This window comes from Jaculus jaculus, chromosome 12 (genome assembly GCF_020740685.1).
Source record: "Jaculus jaculus isolate mJacJac1 chromosome 12, mJacJac1.mat.Y.cur, whole genome shotgun sequence".
Classification (NCBI taxonomy): Eukaryota; Metazoa; Chordata; class Mammalia; order Rodentia; family Dipodidae; genus Jaculus; species Jaculus jaculus.
In genome coordinates this window covers 51,118,910-51,146,846 of record NC_059113.1, presented here as the reverse complement: position 1 = coordinate 51,146,846, position 27,937 = coordinate 51,118,910, and the positions used below count along the sequence as shown (strand labels likewise).

The window sequence follows — 27,937 nt, the reverse complement described above, 5'->3', positions numbered from 1 at the left end:
GTTTGCGAGGAGCTCCAGTGTAAGTGGAAAATTCCCTCACCCGGCTTTTCCTGTGGCTAAAGCAAGCCTTGCAGCTGTGGCCCCACTGACAGGCTGCCACCACAGACCTGGTGCCACTGTTGCTGGAGCCACTTCTGCCTACCTCTGTGGGCTCTAGATGCTCTGGATCTCTCCTACTTCTCTGTTGCCATTTGCAATTTCTTATACACATCACTTTTTAGTAGAAGTGTGCATTTTGTTGAGGTTTTTTCTCCCCTTTTTCTCCCCTATGTAGCTTTGGCATGGTTCCTATGCTGCCATCTTAACCAGAAGTCTACTGTAAGACGTTTGAAGTGATTATAACAGGTTTATATTTTTAATCTCAGCTTCTATGTGCTCATTTTGTATGTTAATCACTTATCCTGATACCTTATTTATTACTCCGGAGAGTATCTTGTTTGTTTCATCTTTTATTTTTTGTAGAGGCTTTGACATTGTCTATGTAGACCATAACCTCACACCATTTCCAAACAGGGGCACCTTTATTTCTTCTTTTCTGATCAAGATGTCTTTCATTTTATTTTCTCTCCCTCTCTCTCTCTCTCTCTCTCTCTCTCTCTGTGTGTGTGTGTGTGTGTGTGTGTGTGTGTGTGTGTGTGTGTATGAGTGCATGTGGGATGGTGTTGCGTATATAATGGCATGCATGTGGAGGTCAGAGGACAACCTCTAGGTGTTGATTCTCTCCTTCTACTCCTTCTGCTTTGTCCGAGGCATGTTTTTTCTTGCTTTTTCACTGGTACAAGGGGTTTGGGACTCTCCTGACTCTGCTTCCCATTGCCATAGGTGCTTTGGCCTTACAGACACATGCACCATTGACCAACCAGCTTCACATGGGTAGTAGGGACACAAACTCTTGTCAGCTGATAGCATAGCAAGTGCTCTTAATCCCTAAGCCATCTCTCCAGCCTTCTCTCTATTCTTTTTTGTTGTTGTTGTTCATTTTTTATTTATTTATTTGAGAGCGACAGACACAGAGAAAAAGACAGATAGAGGGAGAGAGAGAGAATGGGTGCGCCAGGGCTTCCAGCCACTGCAAACGAACTCCAGACGTGTGCGCCCCCTTGTGCATCTGGCTAACGTGGGACCTGGGGAACCGAGCCTTGAACCGGGGTCCTTAGGCTTCACAGGCGAGGGCTTAACCGCTAAGCCATCTCTCCAGCCCCCTCTCTCTATTCTTATCAGGATGGCTAGAACTCCAAATACAGTGGCAGCAGCATCATTGTCTTTTTCCAAATTTAAGAGACATATATTCAGACTTCCATATAATACAACATCATCTGTTTTTGCTAAGATGCTTCTAAGCTGGGGAATATACATTCTATGTCTAGTTTCCTGATGGCTGTAGCATAAGTAGATAGTGGAATTTGTTAAGGGGTTTCACTGAATAAATTGACAGAAGTCTGTGATTTCCTTTATGTGCTTATTAGTTTTGTATGCTATATTTTTGATTATTTGAATGTTAAACCCATGTTCCATCCCTAGAATAAACCCAACTTTGTCATGGTACATAGACACTTTTCTACATTACTGCATTGGATTTGCTAAAATTTCTTTAGTGGTGTTTGTGTCTTTATTTAGAGGTGCCAGTCAGTGTTGTTTGTATTTATGTGCTTTTGAAAGAATGATAATACTTGATGTGGAAAAAAATGCATCAGGAAGAATTTTTGTTTCTCCTATTTTCTGGAAGATTTATAGGATTGATATAATTTATGTTTGGTACAATTTTCTAAATGAAGTACACTGGGCCTCCTTCTTACTTTTTGGAGCTTTTATAATTTATTACATTATAAGTTCAAATAAAGTCATTCCACTTGTCTACTTCCTATTAGAAAAAAATGCAGTAGTGCTTGCTTTTTGATGAATTGGTTTATTTCATCTAGGTAATAAAAGGTGTGAAGCAGAGCAGTACATGCATCTTCAGTCTCCCCTCAGGTCTATAGGCTGTGTGGTGAGCAGTGAGCAAGCTGTGCAGTGATAGCAGCAGTCTGTACATTCCTCCAGGCTGTGCAGTGAGTGTGACATTCTTTTACATCCCTCCAGGCTGTGCAGTGAGAGTAGCATTCTTTAACTTCCCTCCTTGACCAAGCAGCTACCAGGTTCTCAGCCTCTCCAGCCTGCAATCATGATTGGATTACCAAGTCTGAATCTTAGAAGCTGAACTAATAAATCCCCTTTGTAATATATATTCACTCTATCAGTTCTGTTCCTTCAGAGTACTCTGACCAATACAGCATTGTAACATATTTTCAAGTGGCCAGGGTCAAACTTCTACTCACCAGCTGTGTGACTCTGTGAAAATCAATGATAACGGTCTTTATGTCTCATTTTCTCAGCAGAAGAACTTGGCATAAATCCCACAGGATTCTTTTGAGGAGGAGCCCCTGTGTATTTAAACTTGTGGATGTATTTGGTTTACATCCGCACCAGGCAGACTTTCTCTGCCACTTGCTGGATTGCCTCATCAGACCATCTTTTCTGCTTTCAATCCATGGCCTTTGATGTTGGAGACATGAGGAAGTTGGCAATTGCTACTTACATTCAACTCCACCCTCTTAGCCAGCAAGCAAGCCATTTGGTTGCCCCTCCTCCCCCCAAAAAGCCAAACAATGCAGAAACCTTCCAGACATTTGTTCAGAAACCCAAAGGCACAGAGAATGCACTAAAGTAGCAAACAAATTGCAGAAGAGCTGTGAGGTGAGATAGCATGCTGGGCCTTTTTCAGTATGGCCTCCTGTGAAGTTTGGAGATGCTGCAGCTAGCCAGCTCCACCAGTCTGTTTTGGGTGAATATGCATGAACCTGGTGTTCAACAGGGCTCTTCAGCTTTTGGCCCTCAAATACAAACAAGCCCTGAGGCTACCTTCCTGTCACAACAGGAGAGCTTGAATCAAGGCCACCCCACCAGCAGTGACTCTTAACCCTGCTTTCAAAAGGGACAGCAGCCCACCTCCTCCCTTGCTGAGTTTGGTTCCCTTTCTGTTACTGCCTTGTAAATGCCAACATTCTGCCCACTGCAAGCCCCAGCATGGGAAGAAACTGTTGTTTATTTTTCCTCTAGTTCTAACGTGCTGTGATCAGCAAAGTCAAGGGCCTGGTGTCCTTCAAGGGTGAGGAACAGGTGACATGGCTCCGTTAGCAGTGACAACATCTCTGGGCACATGTCACCAGGCTGCTGCTTGCTCCCTCTTGGATCACATTTGCTCCTGATTCTCTCAGGTGACAGAAGTAACAAGGTCCCAGCAGTATCACTGGGAGGGGCTGTCCCTAGCAGGATAGTGAGGAACAGGAATATGGTTGTGGGACAGTCAGTGGCCCTCCCACTTGTGGTTCACATGGGCTCTGAGTTCCCTTTTCCAAGCTGTGTTTTCTCATTTGGAAACTACAGCCATATCTGAAGCAGTCTTGTGTGCACCACACTCAGTGCTGGGGACACAGCAAGTGTAATCGTGTCCCACTCTGCAGAAGGGTCCGCTGGATTGTGACCCTCCTCAACATCAACCAAGACAGTGCTTCGCACAGTGGTCTGCAGATCCTCACTGAGAAGGAAGGAGCTGACTTCACCCTACTCAATGTCTCCTTTAAAGATATTTTCCCACTTGACCCACCATTTGTCAACTTTTTGTCCTCTCTTGAGGGTGTGTTCTGGGTGGAGGTGACATATGCATGGAGCTTCTCACCAAGCAGACATGGCCTGTACCCAAGACCTAGGTGGGCAGATGGTGGCTCTACTGGAAGTGAAGGGCAGGGGACCTCTGTTAAGGCAGCCACTTGCTGACAAAGGGCAGAAAGTGTCTCGGGAAGCTGTATTCTGGCTTGCCTGCTGTGTCTCTGCCATGCCCAGGGCTGGAGCAGTACCTACTACTCCATAGAGTCAGAAGTCATACAGGTCAGTGCCACCCTGGTGAAGGGGAAGGTGTGAGTGCAGGTTGGAGCCAACAAATCTCCGTGTGGTCTGACAAGAGCACCGCAGTCCTCTTATCCTTAGTGTAGATCCATGAAAAAAAAATGGCGGGTTCATACCTCCAAAGGAAGATGGCTAACCCCAGAGTATCTTCCCTTCACCTTCCCCAGGTTCTGCTGGATCATTCCCTTTGAATGCTGCATTTGCATCTCATGCTGCCTCTGGTTCTCTCCCTCATTTTTCCTGGATGGGATAGCTCTGCCTATTGCAGGATTGTGATGGATGGCTATTCTAAACCCCAAGGAAAACAAAACAAAGAGCAACCCACCAGAACTGTTCAAGTACTCAAGACTGATTATAGACAAACCCACCACATTGCCGGAACCCTTGCTAACAGGCATTCTTATAAAGAAACTCTCTCAAGCCTCCTTATATTGCTGGAAACACATCTGTGCTCCAAGCTAGAGCCTTCTTAATGTTAGGAGGACAAAATGGAGTCACTGAGGACAGCAGGAAGGCAACAGATACCAGGGAGTGGATCATCCACATTTCTCAAGGAACCACCCAGGCATTATCCCTTCCCACTGTCCCAAGTTGAGATATCCTGCCCCCTTATCTCTCAGGATACTAGCTTACTGTTCTGGTGGCACATCCTGGCTATCTTAGATCTCCCCTAAAGAAAACCTTTTTTACTTCCCCCTTCTTCACCTTCCCCCAACTGAAGAGCTCTACAAAGCCCACTATCTGTAACCCAGGTTGCCTGCTCCACTCTTGAGACTCAGTCCTGGCAGATCGTGTTTTCCCTGAATAAACGTTCCATCTTTTCCTCAGAGTGGTCTCTGTGGTCTTGGTCACTCCCAAACCTTACACTTTCCTATGCTATGGATTTTAAATTTATTTTCTAGTTCATTAGCACCTTTTCTTTGGTTATAATGTAGAATGAATGTGTATGGGGAAATATATCTTTTGGGAAACAATTGTGCTTTGTTAATTTGAAAAAAAACAAGGAATAAATAAACAAAACAAATTCTGGTGAAGATGTGGGAAGAGAAGTTTATGTACACTGTTGGTATCAGAGTCTGGGGTTGGGAGAGAGCACCCACTGAAATTTTGAGGTTCTTCTGACCTGGGACAATAAATAGAAGCACAGACATATGGATAGTGATAGAAATAGAGGCAATTTTTAAGAACAGGACCAAGACTAGAAAGCCAGGTGCCATGAGAGCCCTGACCCTTTCGGTCACTCATGAAGCACACGCCTCTCCTGTATTTGGAAACTGTGGACTTTGCTCGCACATGCTCTGTTGTTACCTGTGGTCCAGGTAAGGGTTTCCAGTCCTCTGTAATGGGCTTTTCCACCATGTCACCCTTACTGCTCCTCTCGCCACATCCCTACTCTTGAACCACACAGTCTCTGTGGAAGACAGCACAAAGATTACTCACCCAACTAAAACTAGGTCTTCTAATAATATGACTCAGCTGTTCTATTTCTGGGGATATATTCAGAGGTGCCTGCATGACCATATTGCTGTGACAGTACCACAATACCTAAGACACAGAAGCAGACTAGATGCCCATCAGCAGATGAGTGATCATGTGAGATTCATTTACACTCTAGTGTTTTATCCACTCATAATCCTACCATTTGCAGTAAGTGGATGGAGCTGGAGGACAAATAAGCCCGACACAAAAAGGCAAGGACCTCCTGTTCACTCTCACATGTGGAAGCTAAGAAACAGTAACTTGGCATGCGTGGTGGAACACACCTTTAATGCCAGCACTTGGGAGGCAGAGGTAGGAGGATTGCCATAAGTTCAAGACCACCTTGAGACTACATAGTGAATTCCAGGTTAGCCTGAACTAGAGAACGACCCTACCTCGAAACTCCCCCCAAAAAAGAAAAGTAAAGAAACAGTAACTTCCAAGTAGAGTGAGAGTGGTGGTAACTATGGCAGAGTATGAGAGGAAGGGTGGGAACATTGCCTGCATGTATGGAAACTGCACACTGAACCCCAATAATGTACACAATTAATGTGTTGGATAACAGTAAAGAGAGAGAAGCTCACCCATTTTCCACTTACTAATTATCAGACATTCATTTTCTGTGCTGCTGTGCTGCTCGGTGTACTTTCACAGTGTAGGTAAGTGAATGATTGTGGATAAATTGTGGATAAGCCAAAAATAGATTACTCAAGTTTTTTTAAAGGTTTTTTTAAAAATTTATTTGCAAACAGAGACAGACACAGAGAAAAAGAGAGAATGGGAACTCTAGGGCCTCTAGCTACTGCAAATAAACCCCAGATGCATATACCACTTTGTGCATCCAGCTTTATGTGGGTACTGGAGAATCAAACCCAGATAGTTAGGTTTTACAGGCAAGTGCCTTGACCAGTGAACCATCTCATCAGACTAATCACTAATTCTTTTTTTTTTTTTTTTTTGAGGTAGGGTTTCACTCTATCCCAGGATGACCTGGAATTCACTATGTAGTCTCAGGGTGGCCTCAAACTCATGACTATCCTCCTACTTCTGCCTCCCGAGTGCTGGGATTAAAGGTGTGCACCACCACACCCAGCTTCTAATCACTAAAAATTTTAAGGTTTTGCTTTTAATTTAAATATGTTGCATCAGGATCTTGTGGATAGGAAGGTCATAGACTCCAGAGAGAACCTCCCACTGGTCTTTGACAAAGAAGAGTGGCTCTACTCATCACAAAGACTCCTAAATAACTACGTTTATCCCCTTTAATCCATGCTGCTTTCACTTTTGGCTGGAGATTCTGCTCTTGTTTTTACAGACAGCAATACTAACAGGAGAACCAAGCTCCATCAATATAACAGGCAAAGATAGCCAACCGCCTAGCATGAGACAAGTCAACTCTATCACATCTTTCAGGGCCTAAGAGACATTCCAGAGGAAGTAGCAATTTAAACATGAGTGCTGCTCTGACTGCTAGCCTGACAACCTGCTCTAGGGAGGTGGTGATAGACATGAGGACACTCAAGACTCACTAAAGCATCAATGCAGAGATTGCAGAGAGTTTAACACTAAAATAGACTTAAAATACACCCACCAAGGTTCAGGAAACATTGTATAAGAAGGGGGCAGGGTGGATGGAATCGGGGACCGACTGCGGCCGGCTGGCTGCCCTGCACCGGGAGGTTAAATTGATTACCAGCCTAGTTCAGCATTTTACCGGAAGAACATATTCCTAAGGGAATATGAGCAAAACAGGAAGATATCATTGACTGAAATTGTATTTGAACCTGTCCCCTGAACAACGACAGGAGTTTGGAAGCTGAATCAATGTTATTAGATGAATTAGAATCCAAACCAGAGCTCCTGGTTCAGTTTGTTCAGAATACCCCCATCCTGTTGGGACAGGGGCTAGTAGAATCAGAGGCTAAAGACATTACTTGCTTATCCCTCCTTCCAGTGACCGAGGCTTCAGAATGCAGTAGGCTAATGTTACCAGATGATACTTCAAATCATACTACCTCCTCCAAAGAGGTCCCTTCCCCAACTGTTTTGAGAAGCCTTCAGGTGAATGTGGGCCCAGACGGAGAGGAGACAAGGGCCCAGGCTGTACAGAAGACCCCAGAGTTTTTGTCTACTCCAGAATCTCCTAGCTTGTTACAAGATCTACAGCCAAGTGACAGCACTTCTTTTATTCTTCTTAATCTGACGTGAGCAGGTCTGGGATCTTCAACTGAGCACTTAGTATTTGTTTAGGATGAGACGGAGGATTCAGGGAATGATTTCCTCTCAGTGAGAGTGCAGACAGTAGCATTCCATGGCTCCTCCGTGTTCGGGAGTTGGCCCATGACAGTTTAATTGCTGCTACTCATGCACAACTGGCAAAGAATGCAAAAACCGACAGCAATGGAGAAAATGTTCACCTTGGTTCTGGTGATGGGCAACCCAAAGATCCTGGGCCCCTTCCTCAAGTGGAAAAAAAGCTCAAGTGCACAGTTGAGGGCTGTGACCGGACATTTGTATGGCCAGCTCACTTCAAGTACCACCTCAAAACTCATTGAAATGACCACTCTTTCATCTGCCCTGCAGAAGGTTGTGGGAAAAGCTTCTATGTGTTGTAGAGGCTGAAGGTGCACATGAGAACACACAATGGGGAAAAGCCTTTTATGTGCCCTGAGTCCAACTGTGGTAAGCAGTTCACTACAGCTGGAAACTTAAAGAACCATCGGCGCACCCACACAGGTGTGTGCAAGTCTGCATTCCCTTATGCAAACTCCTTGGTTCAGTGTTTGCTTATGTATAGGTTCACATGGAAAGGTTCACATGAAACTAGAAATGAAGGTATGAGGTCCTTGCTAGAATCCTGAAGAGAATTTTTGTTGTTGTTGTTGTTGTTGTTTGCTTTATTTGGTGCCTCATGGGATTTGCAATTCATTAGTAGTGACATTTATTGACCTTTATCTATGTGTGAGGAATGGACAATGTGGATTTCTGCATGCAGGAACCTAACTTGCTGACTTGTAGGAAGAGATACAAGAGCTTAGGTAACAATGATGTGAGGACATATGGACAAAATCAGTCTTTCCAAATCTCTCTGAACAATATTTAATTGGATTTTACTCAATAGCATTTACTAAAACATACAAACCATACAGAACACTGAATTGGAGTAGGTAAGGGGAAGGTGTAAAAGATAAGATATAGTATACTTTTTAAAATTAAATGTAAGTACATCATGTCTGCAAAATTTCATTTGAATTTCCTGACATTGTAATTGGTTAATGACAATTTTCATTATGGGAATTATCTCTGAATAATAAGATAAATAAACTAGCATCTTGATAAACATTTGAACTTAAAAAAAAAAGAAGGGGGCAGAATGATTGTAAGTGTCCCTGAGTGTGAAGGGAATATCCTGAGGCATTGTCTGCCCCCTACACACACGAACAGTGACTGATTGATGCATCATGATCCCACAGTGGACACCAATAACCCCACTGGGAAACGTCCTTTGTAGAATGGGGATAAGAGAGAAGAGATATGGGTATCTTATATCTCACTGGAATATGACCAATATGCAATATGTTCATATAGTAAAGTTCATATTTTTTTTTTAAAAGACATATTGCATGACATAGGTTCTCTTGAGGTGAGTGACTTTTCTTTAACTTCTGGACAGTTCAAGGGCATTTCATCCTATTTTATAGTCTGTGAAAGGAAAAAGTGATCAGCTGTTGAAGAAGTGGTCAATTCCCATTCTGCCAAGGGAAAGGGCAGAGGTCGGATATTTTCTCTAGATATGAGCTGTGATTGGTTGAATCTATCATGTAGTTATTAAGTCTTAATATAAGTCAGGTGTGGTGGCCCTCCCTGGTAATTCAGGCCCTTGGTGGTGCAGGTTGATGCAAGAGGTTCACTGTGAGCATAAAGAGTGAGAAGCTGTCTCAAATAATCTTAATGTGATTTTCACCAGTAAGAGTTTGGGCCTGGAGTGCTATGTACTTCTCCCTTAGACATGCCATTCAACTTGCACACAAGGGTAACAAACGCTGCCTGGCCAGCATGCAGCCTCAGAAAGAAAAAAGGAGAGAGCAGCCAAGCAAACAGAAAGCCATCCAGGAGATCTTGGCTGCTGTCCCCTACTGTGTCCCTATCATGCTGGCAGGAGACAGAAGGGACCATCAAGAGTATAAGGCAGAGCCGGGCATGGTGGCACACGCCTTTAATCCCAGCACTCGGGAGGCAGAGGTAGGAGGATCGCAGTGAGTTCAAGGCCACCCTGAGACTACATAGTCAATTCCAGGTCAGCCTGGGCTAGAGTGAGACCCTACCTCAAAAATCAAAAAGAAAAAAAAAGAGTATAAGGCAGGGTGACAGTCTAGGTTGTGACCTCTCTCTTGTGAAGATTACCTTCCTCTGACACAATATTCCAGATGCCTCCTCCATCTGTGATCTGTGGAGCTTGCTCTTTTCTCTCTTATTTTCTCCTCCTTCTCCTCATCTTCTTCTATGGTGTGTTGAGTGTGCATGATGTGCATGTGCATGTACAAGTGTGTGACTTTGCTACACATATGCCACAGGTTGCATGTTGAAGCCAGAGGACAACTTCAGATGTTGCTCCCACTTCCCCCCTTGTTTAAAGCGGGATTTCTCACTGTTCCCCATTGCGTTCACCACCACCCCGCACCACCAAACTGGGCTGAAAGCTTCTGGAACATTCTTTTTCTGCTTTCCTTCCTGTGGTAGGCCCAGTGGGATTATAGCTCCCCATCACAGCATCCTGCTTTTCAGGTGCTCACACTTGCACAGAAAATGCTTTATTCACCAAGCCATCTCCCCAGTTCCTCTCCTCTTTCCTTCTTTCTTCACTTTTTCCTCCCTTCTTTCCTTCCTTTCCTTCTCTCTTTTTCTTTCCTTCATTCCTTCCTCCCCCTCTCTCTCTTCCTGCTGCTGACCACCAGGAACCCAGGAAGAGCCTTCAGCTGAGGAAGGGGGTATTCAGAAGAGGCCACCATCTTTCAGTATTGTCCTGGTGTTCATGTCCCCCCAAAGCCATTGAGGCCGAGGTGTTCAGTGTAGAGACCTGTTGGGTGCTGGAGTGGGGACAAAGACAGCACAACAAACAACAGGGAAGGCTCTGTCACAAAAACTGCACTATGAACTGTCCAGCGAAAACACTTGTGCCTTGTGTGCTGTGGGTCACTTGTGTATGTTGTCACTGTTGTAAGATGACTTAAAATTTAGTTTTCTTTAAATATAGGAAATATGTGCACAGGATAAAACATGGAATATAGTAAAAAGACATCCTACACGCACTACCTAATACCCCCCCAATACATGATCTTGAACTCTACAGTGCAGAGAAGTTTCGCACCTTTTGTTAAAGTTTAGCACCTTTGATGAAATGCACTTCTGACCAGACACTCGCCATTCATAGGGTACAGTGTGATGGTTTGTAGTGTATTCACAGAGTGGCACAACATGATCACAGTTGATATGATTCTTTTCATCAGCCCTCAAAGAACGCTATATCCATCAGTCGCTCTGCAGTCCCTCTTAGCTTACTCACTTCCCATACCTAGGCCTCATGTCTATATTCTGTCCCTCGATAGCTGCTAATTTCCTGTATGTGTACATATATTAGCCCTCCATATCCAATGGTCCTCCTACATCTGCGGAGTCAGGCAATGTTAGATTGGAAATATCAGAAAACAATTGAACCTTTGTTATTGTGTGCTTCTTTCTGGTCATTGGTCCCTAAACAGTGCAGTCTATCAACTATTTTTTTTTAATTTATTTATTTGAGAGCGACAGACACAGAGAGAAAGACAGATAGAGGTAGAGAGAGAGAATGGGCACGCCAGGGCTTCCAGCCTCTGCAAACGAACTCCAGACACGTGCGCCCCCTTGTGCATCTGGCTAACGTGGGACCTGGGGAACCGAGCCTCGAACCGGGGTCCTTAGGCTTCACAGGCAAGCGCTTAGCTGCTAAGCCATCTCTCCAGCCCTATCAACTATTTTCACAGCACTGATATTCATCTGGGCACTGGAAGCCATCTAGTGATTTGAAGCCTATGGGAGGATGAACAGTGCAGTCTATCAACTATTTCCACAACACCAACATTGTTCTGGGCACTGGAAGCCATCTAATTATTTGAAGCCTGTGGGAGGATGAATGTAGGTGATGTGCAAACACTGCATCATTTTATACAAGAGACTTTAACATTTGCAGATTTTGGAATCTAACAGGGTCCTGGGGCCATTCCCCTGGTGATTCTCAAGGATTTCCCTAAATGCAATCAGGCTCTGTGGTAGCTTTACATATACATTAACACAAGTAGAATTGCATCTTACTTTCTATTTTTACTTGATATACCATGAGTGCATGCAGATCCTTCTCATGGATTAAGATAACCTGAGAGGCAGAATACTGGAGATGAAATGGTCTAAGTGGGTTTGGGGAGGGGATAGAGGAGATAGGGATGGGAGGAAGGTTAATCAAGATTCAAGATGTTATGCATAAGCCATATGGAAATCTACTTCTTCACTAGCTAATAATACATATGTTTTAAAAGAGAGAAGTTGTATGTGTGTTGGCAGAAGTATCCTGTAGAGGTGGGTAATGTTGTGCCCAGAGCCATAGATTGTTATTAGAAAAATTTCAGTGCTGAGAGTGGGGTACCTCCCAGCAAATATTTGGCCAGGGAGGCTCCCAATGACCACTAAACATTACAGGCTATTGCCAAGGCTCTTGGTTGCCCACCAGAATTAAATGGTCAGACCTTATTGCTAAAGACTTCACATGCTTGGGCTGCAGATCACTGAGAAATCAAACTGGATCTAAGCCAGTGCCTCCTCCCTGTTGACTATCTGCCAGGAGGCTGGACCATGCTACGCAGCAGGCGGCCTTTGGGAGGAAAAGAGGTATCAATGATCTTATTCACAGTGGACCCCGAAAGCTTTACAGCTGGCCAGACAGACTAAATGCGCCAACTGCTGCAATAGTGGCATGTCTGTTTGGGGAGAAACTGACTACTCACTGATTGGATTTGAGGCCCATCTCATGAGAAAGAATTCCTGCCTGGTACTGAAAATATAATCAAAAGCCTATGGTTGGGGAAGTCATAAGCCTTAGGTGATTTAGCACTGTTGTCTGACTAAACGGGTATGTTATGCCCCACCAATCTTCCCTCTAAATATTTATGTTTATTGCCATATATTAATGCTACTGTCACTTTTGGTTAGAGAAGCTTCTGTTTGTAGATGGCAGTGACTACTAGGGTGCCTCAAAACTCCCCAAAGTGCTGAGATGTGACAGTGTATTGTTCAGCATTAAGTGAGACATCTCTATCATACCCTCCAAGGCTCAGGGACCATTGCAGAAGAGGTGGCAGAAAGAACATAAGAGCCAAAGGAAAGAAAGGAGTGCTTACACTGCTGTCTTCCAGGCACAAAGTGGCCATGCTATTCAGGACCTCACAGCGGCTGACACTACCTACACAAGGCCTGCATAATAGGTCAAAAAATCATGACAGCAAAATAGAAGAGAGACTAGTTTGAAAAAAGAAGGGATTCACTGGAGGGGGATTTGGTGGGAGGGGATTATGATCATGGTATATTGTCTATTTTTATGGAAGTTGTCAATAAAAAGTTTAAAAAAACATTCCAGAAGACCCTCATAAGCCAGCCCAGAGGTATGTACCTGTTTCTAATCAATTAATCTGAAAGCCTGATATAAAAGCATGAAAAACGAGAGGGCAAGGGTCCTCACAGGTCTTCTGGTCAGGGTCTGAGGAGTTGTTGGCAATGACAAATGCATCATTCCAACAACAGCAGTTCATTTCTCCAGGGCTCACAGAGTCCTACCATTCAGTGTCATGTGACCCTGACTACTCAGGGTTAGTGAGAGCCACACAGATGGGACTGTCTCCACCTTAGACAATGATCCACAGTTCTGCTAGGCAGCCACTAACCAGGGCTTCCCACTTCCTCCCTTGGGTTTTATAACTTGCCAGAACAACTCATGAAACTTGGTTTTCTTTGTGTGTGTGCACACACCTGAACATGTGTATCAGTGTGTGTGCAGATGTGCATGTACTTAGGTACTCATGAGGAGACTAGAAGGAAACTTCTGGTGTCATTCCTTAGGTACCACTTGAGGGTCTGTCACTGGCCTGGAGTTTGCATGTAGGTAAGACTGGCTGGTTAGAGAGCCCCAAAGATCCACCAGTCTCCATTTCCCCGGGGCTGGGATTACAAGCATGTGTCATCATCCTTGGCTTTTCTTTCTCTCTTCCTCCCTTTCTTTCTTTCTTTTTTTCTTTGTATTTTTTTTTTTTTTTTTTTTGGAGGTAGTGTCTCATTCTACTCCAGGCTGACCTGGAATTCACTATATAGTCTCAGAGTGGCCTCAAACTCATAGCAATCCTCTCATGGCAATCTTCCTACTTCTGCTTCCCAAGTGCTATGATTACAGGCATGTGCCACCACACATGGTTCAGCTTTTTTTAATGTGGGTTTTGGGGATCAAATTCAGGTCTTCATGCTTACATGGAAACTTCACCATCTGAGCTAGTTCCTCAGCCCCCAGGACACTTTTGACTTGCCCCTCTACCCTCTCCAGACAGCTTTACACTCCCACCTACCTGAAAGCTATCTTAACTCTGAGTGGGTGGTCTCCTGGAGCCCACAGGACATAGTTGATGCCATCACTGGCTGCTGGTGACAGCTCTTTCCCCAGCTCCTCTCTGGAGGTTATGGACTGAGGTCAAGCTCTGTGCCTTGAACCCCATGGTTGTTTTTTCTGGCTATCTGTCCCCAAGCTAATATGAATAAAGCCTCAGACACCAGTCATGTTTTTAGTGTCCACAAGAATGAACATCAAGGATTTGGAAGCTATCTTTGTGTGGTGTGATGTGTTTATATGTCTGGAAAGTATGTGGTGTGTGGCATATTTGTGATTTGTGTGTGGGGGGGGAGAAAATGTGTTGGATCCTTCAAGGAAGCTACATAGAAATGTTCTTAGGTATAAAAATAAATAAATTCCTGTATCTCCTGGTGGTTGCTGGCTGTGCTCCTGATGACAACAGGGGACAGAGTAGGAGTGCGGGAAGGGGACACGGTGGCATAGTCACTCAGCATTGGCAGACATCTATAATACGTAGTAAACTCTCTTCAAGGATCGTAGCCGCCTGTAAAATATTTCCTTGGAGTCTATGACATATAGGATCAAGCTCCCTTCTGCAAGTCCATGGCCAGGTCAGTGTTTCAAAGCTGTTTCTCCCCAAAGGCTATGAGGGACAAGCCCACAGAAAGGAAGTGGCTTGAGGTTGTCTGTCAGGTTGCAGACATCATGACTAAATGAGTCCCCAGCATTGCCCAGGGTGGCCTCCTTTCTCCCGTGGTGGCTCTGTCTGTGAACAGCTCTGCTCACTCTCTGGAGGTGCAGTACCAACAGTCAGGGATTTCCAAGAACAGCAGCTCATTAGGAGATATACATGTATGCATGCATGCACGAACACTCCTGCATGAACACACAACACACACACACACATACACACACACACTGCTACAAGGGATTGACTCACACAACTACAGAGGCAGAGACATCCAGAACAACTAGTGCCCAGCTCCGCTGTGAAGCCATCTGCTATAGAACTGCAGGAGGACCCCGTGGTCTGAAGAAAGCCGGCAAAGCTTCTGTGACTAGGGAAGCCTGTCCTTCATCTTTAAAAGGGGCTGGTCATGCCTGCAGTGGATTGAAACGCCTCCCACACTAAAATACCACGTGCTACACTCAGTCTATATGTTCAAATGTTTGTTTCACCCAAAACACTGTCACAGACATGCTCAGAATGATTCTTGACCAATATCTGGGCACCCCACAGTCCAGTCTGGTAGACACATAAAAGAACCATCTCACCTGCCAAGTGTCTCCAAAGCAAACACTTATCCTTTTTGGGTTAGCACTGTGTGATTAGTTGGTCTCCCACACTTTCGTGTAATGGTTTCCCACTCACTGACACACTTGCCTGACATAATTGCTTCATGGCCAGTTGTAGAATGAGGGCTTCCCTAGTTTAATCCTGGGCTTCCAAACTGGCCTTCTACCATAAAAATCCATTCTCCTGTGAAACCAGAACACACAAGAGGAGATATTAGGTCAACGGAATTGTTAGGAGAGCTAGTTCTCCTGAGGGACACAGTGACAGAAGTCTATCTCGAGGGGCTCTACTGGCCCTGAGCCCTGTTGTCAAGGTTGAGTGTCTGAGCTTTAAAGCCCAGAGACTGGGCTGGAATATGGCTTAGTGGGTAAAGTGCTGGCTGTACAAGCGTGAAGACCGGAGCTCGGATCCCTAGCACCCATGTAAAAGTCAGGCATGATGGCATGTACCTGTAGTCCCAGTTCTGAAGAAGGGGAGTCAGGGAATCCCTGGGGCTCACTGGCTAGTTGGTCTAGTTGAATCAGTGAGCTCCAGGTTCAGGGAGAGACTCTGTCTCATGAATAAAGTGGAGAGTGACTGGGGAAGAATCCTGATATTGACCTCTGGTCTCCTCACACAGATGTGCACTACATACAAACACATCCAAACAAAACGAAGAAAAGGCTAGCAGACCGGGTGGGAGGAGAGCCCAGAACTGCAGTACAGTTGATCCTGACTGGGAACCCTTAGGGAAAGAGAAACCTAGTTGAAAGACGGATTTGGGGGACACTTCAGTGATGAATAGAATCCCTAGTCTCTCTTAGGGAGACCCGCAATTAGCAGTAAAGAGACTGCTTGGTTTGGAGATGTCATCTCCAGGACTCAGGAATGGAGCTGAAAGTACTGGTGAAAACAGGCAACCCACCTGGCCTGTATCACGACAGTGGGAAGCAGCTGACTGGCCAGTCTATTGGCAGATTAGACAGAGAGGCCACCGTGTTCTCCTGTCACTTTGGCCACAGGAAGTGGAGCAGAAATGCCCTTTGACCTCTGTTGCTTTGACTGGATGATGTAGGACTCAAACTCCTGTTTGTGCTGCAGGACAGAAATGGCTCCTCCGAGCTGTGCCCAGGACACTGAGCGACTTTGGAAGGCTAGACCAGTAGGATGAAGTGGAAACCTCAGTGGCAGCCCCACCCTGCCGCTGAGCAGACAGGCTAGCAGAGCCTGGCAGCCTGGCCTGAGGGCTTGTATTCCTCACAGCAAAGAAGGCCAAGGCCAGCCAGAGGGCCCACAGCTCCCTCTCTTGCCTTCCAGTGCCAGAGGAGCCCCAAACAAGCTCTCTGGGCCCCAAGCTGACCCTCTGGAAGCAGGAGGGGAAATGGGAAAAGGTGGGGGTGTGGGCACTCTTTCACCCTCCCAGGGCTTCCCCTCCTCATCCTCTTTTCTCTCCCCTTCCCCAAGCTTGGCTAAAGACTCGCTTTTCCTTGCTAATGTTTGGGCAGCTCCTCCCAGGGTGTTTTTTTTCCTGGTTGAATGCTTCATGGGCTAGCTCCTTTACCCATCACTGAGGGCAAACCCTTGCCCAGGGCCCACAGCAGGCTGGGCACTCCCAGCCCAAGGCCGCCTAGGCACGTGAAGCCCGGCTGGGCTGGGCTGGGCTGGGCTGGGAGCGCGCGGGGCGTCCGGTCCCCGGAGCTGCGATTGCCCCGCGAGGGGACGACGCAGGCGGGCGAGGGGAGAGGAGAGAGGAAAGGAAGAGGGAGGAGAAGAAAGAAGGAAGAAGGTGTACCGAAAACGCCGCATACAGGGCGCCGGACACCAGCCCACCGACTCAATCCGGCGGCGAGGTCGGTGTGAGACAGAAATGGCCCCATGGCGACAGTTGAGGTTAATGTCTGGCAGTGCCATCAGCTGGCAGTCGCCAGTCGGCCCAAACCTTAGCCGCCAGCTCTTCAGCCCCCGCCCCGGCCCAGTCCCCGGTACCCGCGGCCGCTGGGGCCCCGGCGCCCCTGGGCGGCACGTGGGACCCACGGGATGGATGCCGGGGTCTGAGGGGGCCCCAGGGACCGAGGATCCATCGGGGCTGGAGGGAGTCCGGGTCCCTGGGAGGGTCGGGGAGGTTGGCGGGGACGTGGCCGGGTCGCGGGGAGGGAGCTGCGGCCGCGGGAGGCGGGCGGACAGGGGGCCCCGCCCCCGGCGGGCCGCGGCAAAAGTTCGCTCTCCACTCGCCCGGGATCAGACTGAACGCGCTGTCCCGGGGGCGGGCGAGCGAGGCCCGGTGGGGGCGCCGGTCGAGGGGAGCCGGGAGCCTGGAGCCAGCGAGGAGGCTGCGCTGACCGAGGACCCGCGGGATGCTGATGCTGCCGGTGCCCACGAGCTCGGCGGGCGGATGCGGTGAGCCCGGGGTCCGGGGTGAGGTGGGCTGGGGACCCACGGGGCCGCTTTTCCGACAAAATTCAACCAAAACGAGAGGCGCCCCTTCGTAAAGGGAGGGGTCCGTGGAGAAGTCCGCCCGCCAGTTTCCTGGGACACTTAAAAAAGTCAGACCCCGGGGGCGGAGGACTGAGGTGTTTCTCGTTGGGGTGCTGGGGGATAGTTCTTTCGGGTTTCATTAGCTACAACATTCCAGATTTCTTAGCATTTCTCAAACAAGGCAGTTTAGGGGGGTCAGTGCAGGAGCTGGAAAACTCAAGTCTCCCCAGAGCGACAATGGGACTCCCAGGGAGAACGGGATCATAACCCAGATAAAAACCAAGGCTGGAGCAGCCTTTAACTACACTCTCCGCGAAGGGCCCGTCTCTGTGGCCTTGGGCACTCCCGGTGGCATAATTTTTGTTTCTTTTTTTCTCCAAAATATTTAGATGTAAGAGAAGAGACTTCTTGTTGGTTTTTTAAAGGGAACGTTGTTTTACTCATTCCAGTAAAGAAAGGGAGCTCATGGACAGAGTCGCTACCCTACACTCAGGTCCCTCCGTGGCTAGAGATCTGGGACTCCCAGAGTTTCTTTAAAACCTACACATCGTAAGTCTCGAGTGTTACATATAATTACACATTCAAAATTTATCTTTTGTATGTTCTTTGCCACACAGATGAAAACCACGAAGGCAGAGAGAAGTAAACCGTAATTCCTAGAAGGTAGAGTGTTAGGCTCCCTTCTGTGGCTGTGGTGGGGCTGGCTTTCTAGCGGTGGCCGTGCATGTGGGTTTTGCAGGCACTATGCAAGTTCCCTATCTGTAGTTTCTTAATCATTACAGACACTTATTAGCAGAGGGAGCTTTGTTGGCACAGAAGATCCACACATTGAGTTTTCTCAGCTGCTAATGTTCATATCAGGCTTACCAAGTGTCACTCTTGTGCCCTGTCACCAGAGATCCAACTTTTAAGAGCCTCCCCATAAGGTGTGGAGAGAATGATGTCATAAGCACATATCCTCTTGGAAAGGCCATTTCCCCCTTACATTTGTGAGTTATTTTATATATATGATTCTAGATTTTCTGCCCTATATGGAAATTAGAAACTTGTACTTCCTGTAAAGCCTACATATTGGTTGATGACCTGACTCCTCATGATTCAAGGACATTTTCTTCTTCCTGAGAAATTATGACACGTATGTTCCATCTTCCTCAACACCTACAGTTTAATGGATATATTTTTATTACAAAAATAATTTAAATTTGGGTGTGTCACGGTCTTAAAAACTAGGGCCTCCCTTGTGGTTGGTGAACTTCTTTATTCCAAACCTTGGAGGTCATCCTAAAGCAAGCTGTTTACCATAGCTGAGATGTGATGCTGGGAGTTACTGGAGCCTTTCTCTCTCTGAAATCTGCCTTCACAAATTCTCTCATCATTCTGGACCCATTGCACACCATTCCTGTACCATGTGTTTCCTCTGGTGCTAGTTGCCTCAAGGGGCATTCCCTTTGGGAGACAATAATATGATGTTTGGGGGAAAATATACTGAGTGGAATTCTATGTAGTTTCAGTTAATAACAGGTGTTTGTTTGTTTTTGTTTTTGAGACAGTCTCACATTGCAGCCCAGGCTGGCCTCATGGCTAATAATACACTTAAGTTTAAATATTGTTACAACCGTGGGCCATAAAGTTGACTTTTCTTCTTTTATCTTCCTTTTAATTCTATTTGTGAAGAACTTAAATATGTCTGTGAGACCAGGCAGCAGCCAGTTGGGTCAAATCAGTGAAGGGGTTGTTCAGTGGTGAGCATGGCATGCTAGGTGGTTTTCCCCACCAGCAAGCTGTGCTGAGGCTTTCTGGCCCAATGAGGGTCCTGCAAGCTGTGCTGGGGCCCTCTTGCATTAGATGGGTCCTGCAAGCTGTGCTGGGGATCTCTGGCACAATGAGGGTCCTTCAGCAGTTGACTGGCCCTTGGCATTAAAGGTTTTATTTCAGTTTCCTGGCTTCCAAAGTTTTCTGAGCATTCCACAAAGCCCCCAGAATGGCATGCCTACATTTTGCCTGCATAGTACTACAAGCAGCTGGGGCTGTGAAGCCCTCTGGAGAAGCTCTTAGCACCTCCTACTTCAAAGACCTTGGATGGGTGACAGCATGAAAAAGAGCTTGTCCCTGATAGAATGAGCTAGAACACATGGCCCAGATATCCATCCCAGCCACGCTGTGCCACTAAGGGCACATGACCCTTCTGGGCCTCAGTTTCACCTGGGTACATTCAGAAGTCACATGCTGCGATGGGGACAGTATGATAGTGACATGCTAAATGTGACATTGAGGAACCACAGGTGGACAGGTGGGCAGGACAGTTCTTGTTTGCACATACCTCTAGCTTGCTCATGGAACCTGTTTCCACATGCCTGTATTCATTTTCTGAAAATGTTGGTAGTAAGTCCATCCCTGCCCTTACAGAAAGCAAGGAGAGTTGAAAGTTAAAACAAACTGCCTGGAAATCAAAGTTGCCGGGGGGGTGGGGGTGGGGTACAAAAAAACCCCATCATATTCAGCTGACTTCCCACTGACAAATTTGGATGCTCACGAGGACAGTTACATGGGCTACCTACAGCTCTGAGGGCACATCTGCTGTATCTAGGATTCCTTGAGCTGTGAGTGTCTTATCTTCTAAGCTTTGTTTGCTAACAATGTGAAGAAGCCAGCAAACCCAGGGAGTCCCCTTCCCCATGCAGCAGAGTTTAGACCCATCTTCCAAAGAAGTTGGCAAAGATAGTGAGCTTTTACGGGGTGTGGGGGGGTGTGGAATCTGTAACCATTGTATTTCATGGGTGCTTCCCTAATGAGCCTGGATCAAAGAGTCCAGTGCATGAGGCTGTGTGAGCCAAGCCTCATTTTGCCAATAATTGTCTCTGGAGGGAAAGTGAGGTCACCCAAGACAACTAGAGCAAGGGAAACGACTCATTAGCCAAGTAATTTTGCTGGAGCCATGAAATAGCCTGTTCATTAATTTCCCTTTTAAGTTATTTTAAATGAAAAAAAAAAGTTAAGAAAGGAAAATTCTTGCTTTCCAAGAAATTTTGCCTTTTGGCAAATATTGTGGGTTTTTATTCCATTTGGAGGATGAAGTTGTTGATTTCTCTCAAAGACGTGCGTCTTTAAAATAGTGCCCTACATCATCTGACCAAGAGAAAGCTCTTACTGTTTCTTTGTGCTTCACTTTAAGAGAAAGGGGGGAGTCATGAGGGAGGGAGGTGGAGGGGTAGACTTTATAGAAAAGATTGTTTTCCCTCCTTTTCCTTCTTTTTATAGTTTGTTTACTTTTCAATCTGGCATATGTGGAGAAAGTGAGCTGCTGGTGTAAAAAGCACATCTGGAATCCATCCGGCCCCCTCTCCCAGGCTCACATCCCCCAGGGGATGCTGTATTTGGAGTGGGGGGAGGTAAGCATCCCTAACACGGGTAGGGGCTAACTTAGGGTCGTCTGCCTTAGGACCATCTGGACAAGTCATCTCATTCCTTCTTGGCAAAAAGAAAACATAGTGGCATTAAAATGCTTTGAGCTAGGCTGGGTGATTGCGGACTCATGAGGCAGTCACAATCCTTTTGGTTTAAGTGAGGATCCAAGAGTATAGTTGTGAAGGAGCCAATAAAATCCTTCAGGTTTTGGAGGAGCCCAAGTAGGGACAGAAGACTGAGGAGTTGGCCAGGGTTGTCAGGGTGCTGGCTAGTGAAGGATTCACAAGACCCTCAAGTCCAGCCAAGGATGGACTGAGGAATCTGTCCTGGTTAGAACACTGCTAACTGAAGAGAGAGTAGGGGGCTCGCTACCCTGCCACTCATCCCAACTTCCCTATCTGGTGGAATCCACTCCAGCTTTTGAAATACACACAACATTACTCTGCACGTAACCCTATTTCTCACCATCGCCCTTCCCTTTTAAGTGTGCAGTGGAAATTAATCAGCAGTGAAACGTACAAGGTCACCACTGGCTCCAGACCCTCATTCCCTCCAAACAGTGCAGTGTAAATCATTCAGCTCCATGGGTCTTTCCCACAGGGCGGTATCCACACGCGCCCCCTCCCGAACACCCGCCTTGCAGGGTGGGCTAGATGACGACTCCTCAGGACTTTCTTTGAGGATCCAGCGTTCCTGTGTCACAGTCCCAGCCCACCTTAGGCACCAGCATAGCACCTCAGACACTAAGGGAGGCCTGTAAGATGCAGGCACATGTTCACTGAGAGAATGTGTCAGCCAATCCCTGCAGCATTGCTCAGGGATAAGCAACTTGGCCATAGAAGAAATTACCCATGTTCAAGAGTCAGAACCAACAAAGAGTAATATGCCACCATATGGTGTGTGGTGTGCCAGAGCAAGAAGGGCTTGGCCGCATCCACAGACATGGTTCCCAGGAACAGACAGCAGCGCCCTGTGGGCTGTACCTATGCAAAGGACAGACAAACTTACCTCTCCTGGAGTGAGAAACCTGGACAGTGGTCACACTCAAATGTGGAAGTGATCAGGAGAGTTGGTCACACTGAGGTATGCAGGTGACCAAAAGAGGTAGTCATACTCAGATGTTAGTGACCAGGAGAGGCAGTCACACTCAAGTGTTAGGGACCAGGAGGGGTGGTTAGTTACTAGGACAAGCTCTTGGTGGCCTGTGCTGATCTGGGTGCTGGTCTCATGGCTATTCATAGATTATCTGTGATGGGACAGGTTGGCCTCCTAGTACACAAGTGCCCACAACATCCAGAACTCTTGCATTGACCCAGTGACAACTTTGAGATGCACCACCTGGCCCTAAGCAGGGCTTGCTCATGGCGGAGACTCAGAAAATGGAGAAGGTGTAGTTTTCTTCCGGCAAACTGACGTCTGTGGTTGGCATCTATACACAGTAGAGTAAGGGCCTGGGAGATAGCTCAGTTGGTAAATTCCCTGTTTTTCAAGCTTAAAGACCCAAGTTAGATCCTGCAAACCCATTTCAAAAATCCAGGTGTGGTATGCCCACCTGTAATCCAGTGCTGTTAGAGATGGAAATAGGTGGAACCCTGAGGCTTGCTGACCAGCCAGTCTAACCTAATGGGTAAGCTCTGGGCCAATGAGAGACCCTGTCTCAAAGAGCTGGGTGGTGCCAAAGAACAATACCTGAGGTTATCTCGGCCTCCAAATGCATGTGCATGTGCCCCTCATATGTAAACACATACACACATGCATACATTATAAAAGTGATGTGCAGGCATATCTAGGATCAGTCCAGTCTGGTGTTGTTTAACCCAGCAGTCAATTCCCAGCATGAGGCCAGCTTTGTAAATATTACTGGAGCCGAGAAAATCGACTATAGATTCCAAGGAGCCAAATATCTTCCAGCTGTAAATGTGGAGAATCATATTTGACCAAAGATGTTCTGTGAAACACACTCCTCACATGGTAGTCCAGGCATGGATAGGAAAGTCGCTTCACCCACAGGATGCTTGGTCTTGATGAGTCTCTGGTGTGTCTTATGTTATTTTTATCATTGCTATTTAATTGCTGGGCACTTGCTTTTTACTGTTCAAGTGTTTTTTTTGTTTTTTTTCACTCTGCTCCGCCTTATATAGAGGAAAAAGAGACAGCTGTGAGCTTGTAGGCCCTTGTATCTCTTGACCCTCTTTTCTTCCTCCCGAGAGCAAGTCTATATCTGGCCATTTTAAAGGGATTCACTTCCCTTCTGCTTACACTTTAGGCAAAATTTAAACATTTGAGGGAGTAGTAAATATGTGAAGCAAGTGGTATAACAGAAAGTTAGAACAGGAGACCCTAACCCTGACAGGTCACAAGAACAGTCCGAAGTTCCCATGCTTCTTATCTAGGACAAGGAGGAAGGGGATGAGCTGTGAATGGATTTCCACATGAGCTGGGAGAGAAGGCTTCAGATATGGCATAAGATAGTCAGTTTCTGGGATAGAATCTCTGGCTGCAGAGTAGGTACTCTAGGGACATTTTGAGACAAACCTGGGCCCAGTGATACCAAAGGGAGCACATAGTGCAACCAGGCATGGAGGAGGGAGAGGTGTGGGACAGTCCCTCTGTTGGGAGGACCTAGTGGATCCTCTCAGCAGGTGATGAGGGCTTTTACCCAACCGCTGTGGGAGGGGACATGGCCCTGGGCATTTCCTACTTCTGCCCTAAAAGATGTCTCTTGACTTAGGCTTGAAATTGGGCAGCAAGGCCTTGGATACAGGAATGGTCCAGTCCATGCCACAGAGAGAGGATAACCAGATAAGCAACAGGAGAGGGCACAAGTATCTCTGAGCACCTGTCAACACACTGGGGAAGACCATTCGGGTTAAAGGCACAAAGGGAAAATAGGGAAAATTACTCAGGCTTTGAGCGTGGGAGGACTGGCCTGGGGGTATTAGCAAAACAACCTCAATGCTTGTGGTCAGAAGAAACAACGTGATAAGACAGTGAAAGTTGCGAATCCATGCACCAGGCCTTCAGTGGGCAACTGCTTCCATGAGTTCGGGCTTGTCTTCCTTCCTAAGCTCGGCACAGGCAGTGGCTGTATGGACCATGCTCAGCCTCAGGCTGTTCTTCCTGTCCTGGAGGTGTGGCCAGGCTGCAGGGCTCCCTGCCAGGTGGGCCAAAGGCCCATTCAGACCCAGGGGGAACCGCTGAAGGAAGTCTGGGTGCTTCCCATGATGTCACTGAGAACGCATCTGGGAAGTCTCAGAAGGCCAGCAGCTGTCATTCCAGCTGCATCCCAGTGTTCTTCTTTCTTTCTTTTTAAATTTATCTACTTGCTTGCAAGAAGAACCCAAGGAAGTGTGTGTATGGGTGCACCAGGGCCTCTTGCCCCTGCAAATAAACTCCAGACACATGTGCCACTTTGTGTATCTGTAGGTACTGGGGAATCGAACCCCCGGCTTGCAGGCTTTGCAAGTAGGTGCCTTTTAACTGCTGAATCATCTCCCCAGCTCCTGGTTTTCTTATTTCTTCTTCTTTGTGTGTGTGTGTATGTGTGGTGTACATGCATGTTTGTGTGCTCCTAAGTGTGTGGGTACATTTGTGTGCTATAATAGGTGTGCACTGTGTGCATAAAAGCAGGGCCCAGGAGTTGATACTGGGTGAACTCCAGTCACTCTCCACCTTCTTTTTTAATATTTTATTTATTTATTTGAGGGAAACAGAAAGAAAGAGGCAGACAGAGAGGGGAGAAATATGAGTGCACCAGGGCTTCTCAATACCACAAACAAACTTCAGATTCATGCGGCCATCTGTGCATCTGGCTTTACATAGGAACTGGGGAATAGAACCCAGGCCATCAGGCTTTGCCAAGCAAGCACCCTTAACTGCCGAGCAATCTCTTCAGCCCTCCACCTTATTTTTCAGGAAAGAATCTCTCAATGAATCTGGAGCTCACTTGTTAGGCTAGACTAGCTAGCCAGCAGGCCCTGGGAATCCTCCTCTCTCCCTTTCCCCACAACAGAATTATAGGCACTCAACTTTTCTGTGGGTTGTTGGGGATCTGAACTCATGTCCTTATGCTTGTGCAGCAAGCACTTTACCAACTGACCAGCCCCCAGTTTTTTTTTTTAAATATTTACTTGAGAGAGAAAGAAAGAGAGAGACTGTAGGAACACCGAGGCCTCCTGCTGCTACAAATGAACTCCAGATGCATACACCACCTTGTGCATTTTGCTTTACGTGGGTACTGGGGAATTGAATCTGGGCCTTCAGGCTTTGCAAGCAAGAGCCTGTAACCACTGAGTGATCTCCCAGCCCCTAGGTCTTCTTTTTGTTTCTTGTTCTTTCTTTTTTTTTTTTAAAAAAAAAAAATTTATTTACTTAAGAGACAGAAAGAGGCAGATTGAGAGAGAATGGGCACACCAGGGTCTCCATCCACTGCAAACGAACTCTAGATGCATGCACCCCTTGTGTATCTGGCTTATGTGTGTCCTGGAGAATCAAACCAGGATCCTTTGGCTTTGCAGGCAAATGCCTTAACCACTAAGCCATCTGTCCAGCCCTTGTTCTTTCTTTTAGTCCTGAGAAAATTAAGCTTCATCCTAGGTGTTGGGGAGAATGGTGTACCCAGCTCCCGCATTATAGCTGAGGACTAACTTGTTAGTATTTATTGCTGCTGGGAGACTTCCAAGTAGAAGCTCTGTTTGGGTCTATGAGCCTGAGTTACAGTACTCAGAGTGAATTTCCCTCCCAATATAGTTCCAACCCTCTAATAGCAAAAGTTTTCCCTGGTCTCCCTCCGCCTTAGAAACTTGACCTGGCTGAGTTAAGCCTCCCTCTCGGCACACCAGACAACTGAGTGCATTAGGGTTTTCTACACCGCGGGTCATTAAATGGTGATCACTTAACCCATAGCTACCTCCCCTTTCATATTCTGACAGAGCCTGTTTGCTGCGCTCTGGCTGGAGCATGGCCTATAGGCCACAGCCACTGTGCTGGTTGTCCCCTGAGATGAACGTTCCCGGGGCGCCCTCTCGTGGGCTGTGGAGGTAATCGTCTGTCTGTGCGAAGTCATGGCAGCCACCCTCGCACCTGGCCACCAGCCCACGTTGGGGAATGAGACCCTGCAGGCGCATTATGGCTATGTAGGGAAGCTGAAGGGCAGGCTGCGGGACCCCCCTGAGGGCAGCATGCTCACCACCGTCCTCTTCTTGGTCATCTGCAGTTTCATCATCTTGGAAAACCTGATGGTTTTGATTGCCATCTGGAAAAACAATAAATTTCACAACCGCATGTACTTTTTCATTGGTAACTTGGCTCTCTGTGACCTGCTGGCCGGCATAGTGTACAAGGTCAACATTCTCATGTCGGGAAGAAAGACGTTCAGCCTGTCTCTCACAGTCTGGTTCATCAGGGAGGGCAGTATGTTTGTGGCCCTTGGAGCATCCACCTGCAGCTTACTGGCCATCGCCATGGAGCGGCACTTGACCATGATCAAGATGAGGCCCTATGATGCCAACAAGAAACACCGTGTTTTCCTCCTGATCGGTATGTGCTGGGTCATCGCGTTTTCATTGGGTGCCCTGCCCATCCTGGGCTGGAACTGCCTGGAGAATTTCCCTGACTGCTCTACAATCTTGCCCCTCTACTCCAAGAAGTACATCGCCTTCTGTATCAGCATCTTCATCGCCATCCTGGTCACCATCGTCATCCTGTATGCACGCATCTATTTCCTAGTCAAGTCCAGCAGCCGCAGGGTGGCCAACCACAACTCGGAGCGGTCCATGGCTCTGCTAAGGACAGTGGTGATTGTGGTGAGCGTGTTCATTGCCTGCTGGTCCCCCCTCTTCATCCTCTTCCTCATTGATGTGGCCTGCAAGGTGAAGGAGTGTTCCATTCTCTTCAAGAGCCAGTGGTTCATCATGCTGGCTGTACTCAACTCCGCCATGAACCCTGTCATCTACACGCTGGCCAGCAAGGAGATGCGGCGGGCTTTCTTCCGGCTGGTCTGTGGCTGTCTGGTCAGGGGCAAGGAGGCCCGTGCCTCACCTATGCAGCCTGCTCTGGACCCGAGTAGAAGTAAATCAAGCACTAGTAACAACAGCATCCACTCCCCAAAGCTCAAGGAAGACCTGCCCCACGTGGCCACTCCTTCCTGTATCCCCGGCCCAAACAGGACAGTTCAGAATGGGATTCTCTGCAAGTGAACATCTCCACGGGTCAGCAATGGAGCCACCCTTGTTTATTCAGTGCACTGCTTCCATGTGGGTCCTTAAAGACCTCAGGAGAGCTACGTAATGTCCAGATAGTGAGGACATCTGAGGAGGAGATCCAAGGATTCGCCCAGCTTTGCAGTGTGGACAATGTGCCTTGTCTGTTTTGGGCTCCAGCCTTCTGAATGTACTAAGCTGCTGACGTCCTCATCACTGAATCCTGGGTACTACTTTCCCTTGTCAGCTGAGAGGGAAGGTGATGACCCTCGATGCGCAGTGTGCCTCTGGATGGCAGTTGGATAACTTCACACTACACTGACTACGCATAGAATGGGTGCTCGTATATGTATCTGTCCATTTCTGGGGCTTACAGGATCTGTACGTATAAGCTCACATGAAGTCTCTGTCCTCCAGCTCTGGGAACCACACCAGGTACAAGGACATGGTGTGACTGGGTAGATATATTTGATGTGACATCTCATCTTATTCACACACAGAAAAAAAACAAAAAAACAA

General features: G+C 47.0%; 1 protein-coding gene and 1 pseudogene across 2 annotated transcripts; both read left to right on the top strand.

The window, feature by feature from the left end:
- The first annotated feature begins 7,144 nt into the window (after nucleotides 1–7,144).
- On the top strand, nucleotides 7,145–7,977 carry LOC101597154 (annotated as a pseudogene).
- A 9,192-nt stretch (nucleotides 7,978–17,169) lies between these two features.
- S1pr3 (sphingosine-1-phosphate receptor 3) lies at nucleotides 17,170–27,937 on the top strand. Of its 2 annotated transcripts, none has more exons than XM_045131781.1 (2): nucleotides 17,170–17,188; nucleotides 26,150–27,937. In XM_045131781.1, exon 2 carries the CDS (start codon nucleotides 26,282–26,284, stop codon nucleotides 27,413–27,415), a length of 1,134 nt encoding a protein of 377 aa, XP_044987716.1. In that variant the 5' UTR covers nucleotides 17,170–17,188; nucleotides 26,150–26,281; the 3' UTR covers nucleotides 27,416–27,937. The 2 variants fall into 2 exon arrangements, with proteins under 2 accessions (XP_044987716.1, XP_004668421.1); XM_004668364.2 differs by lacking the exon at nucleotides 17,170–17,188 and adding an exon at nucleotides 17,642–17,735.

What these genes read in the sequence shown, in the direction of transcription:
- S1pr3 (XM_045131781.1), top strand. Translation starts at nt 26,282, where the DNA reads ATGGCAGCCACCCTCGCACCTGGCCACCAGCCCACGTTGGGGAATGAG.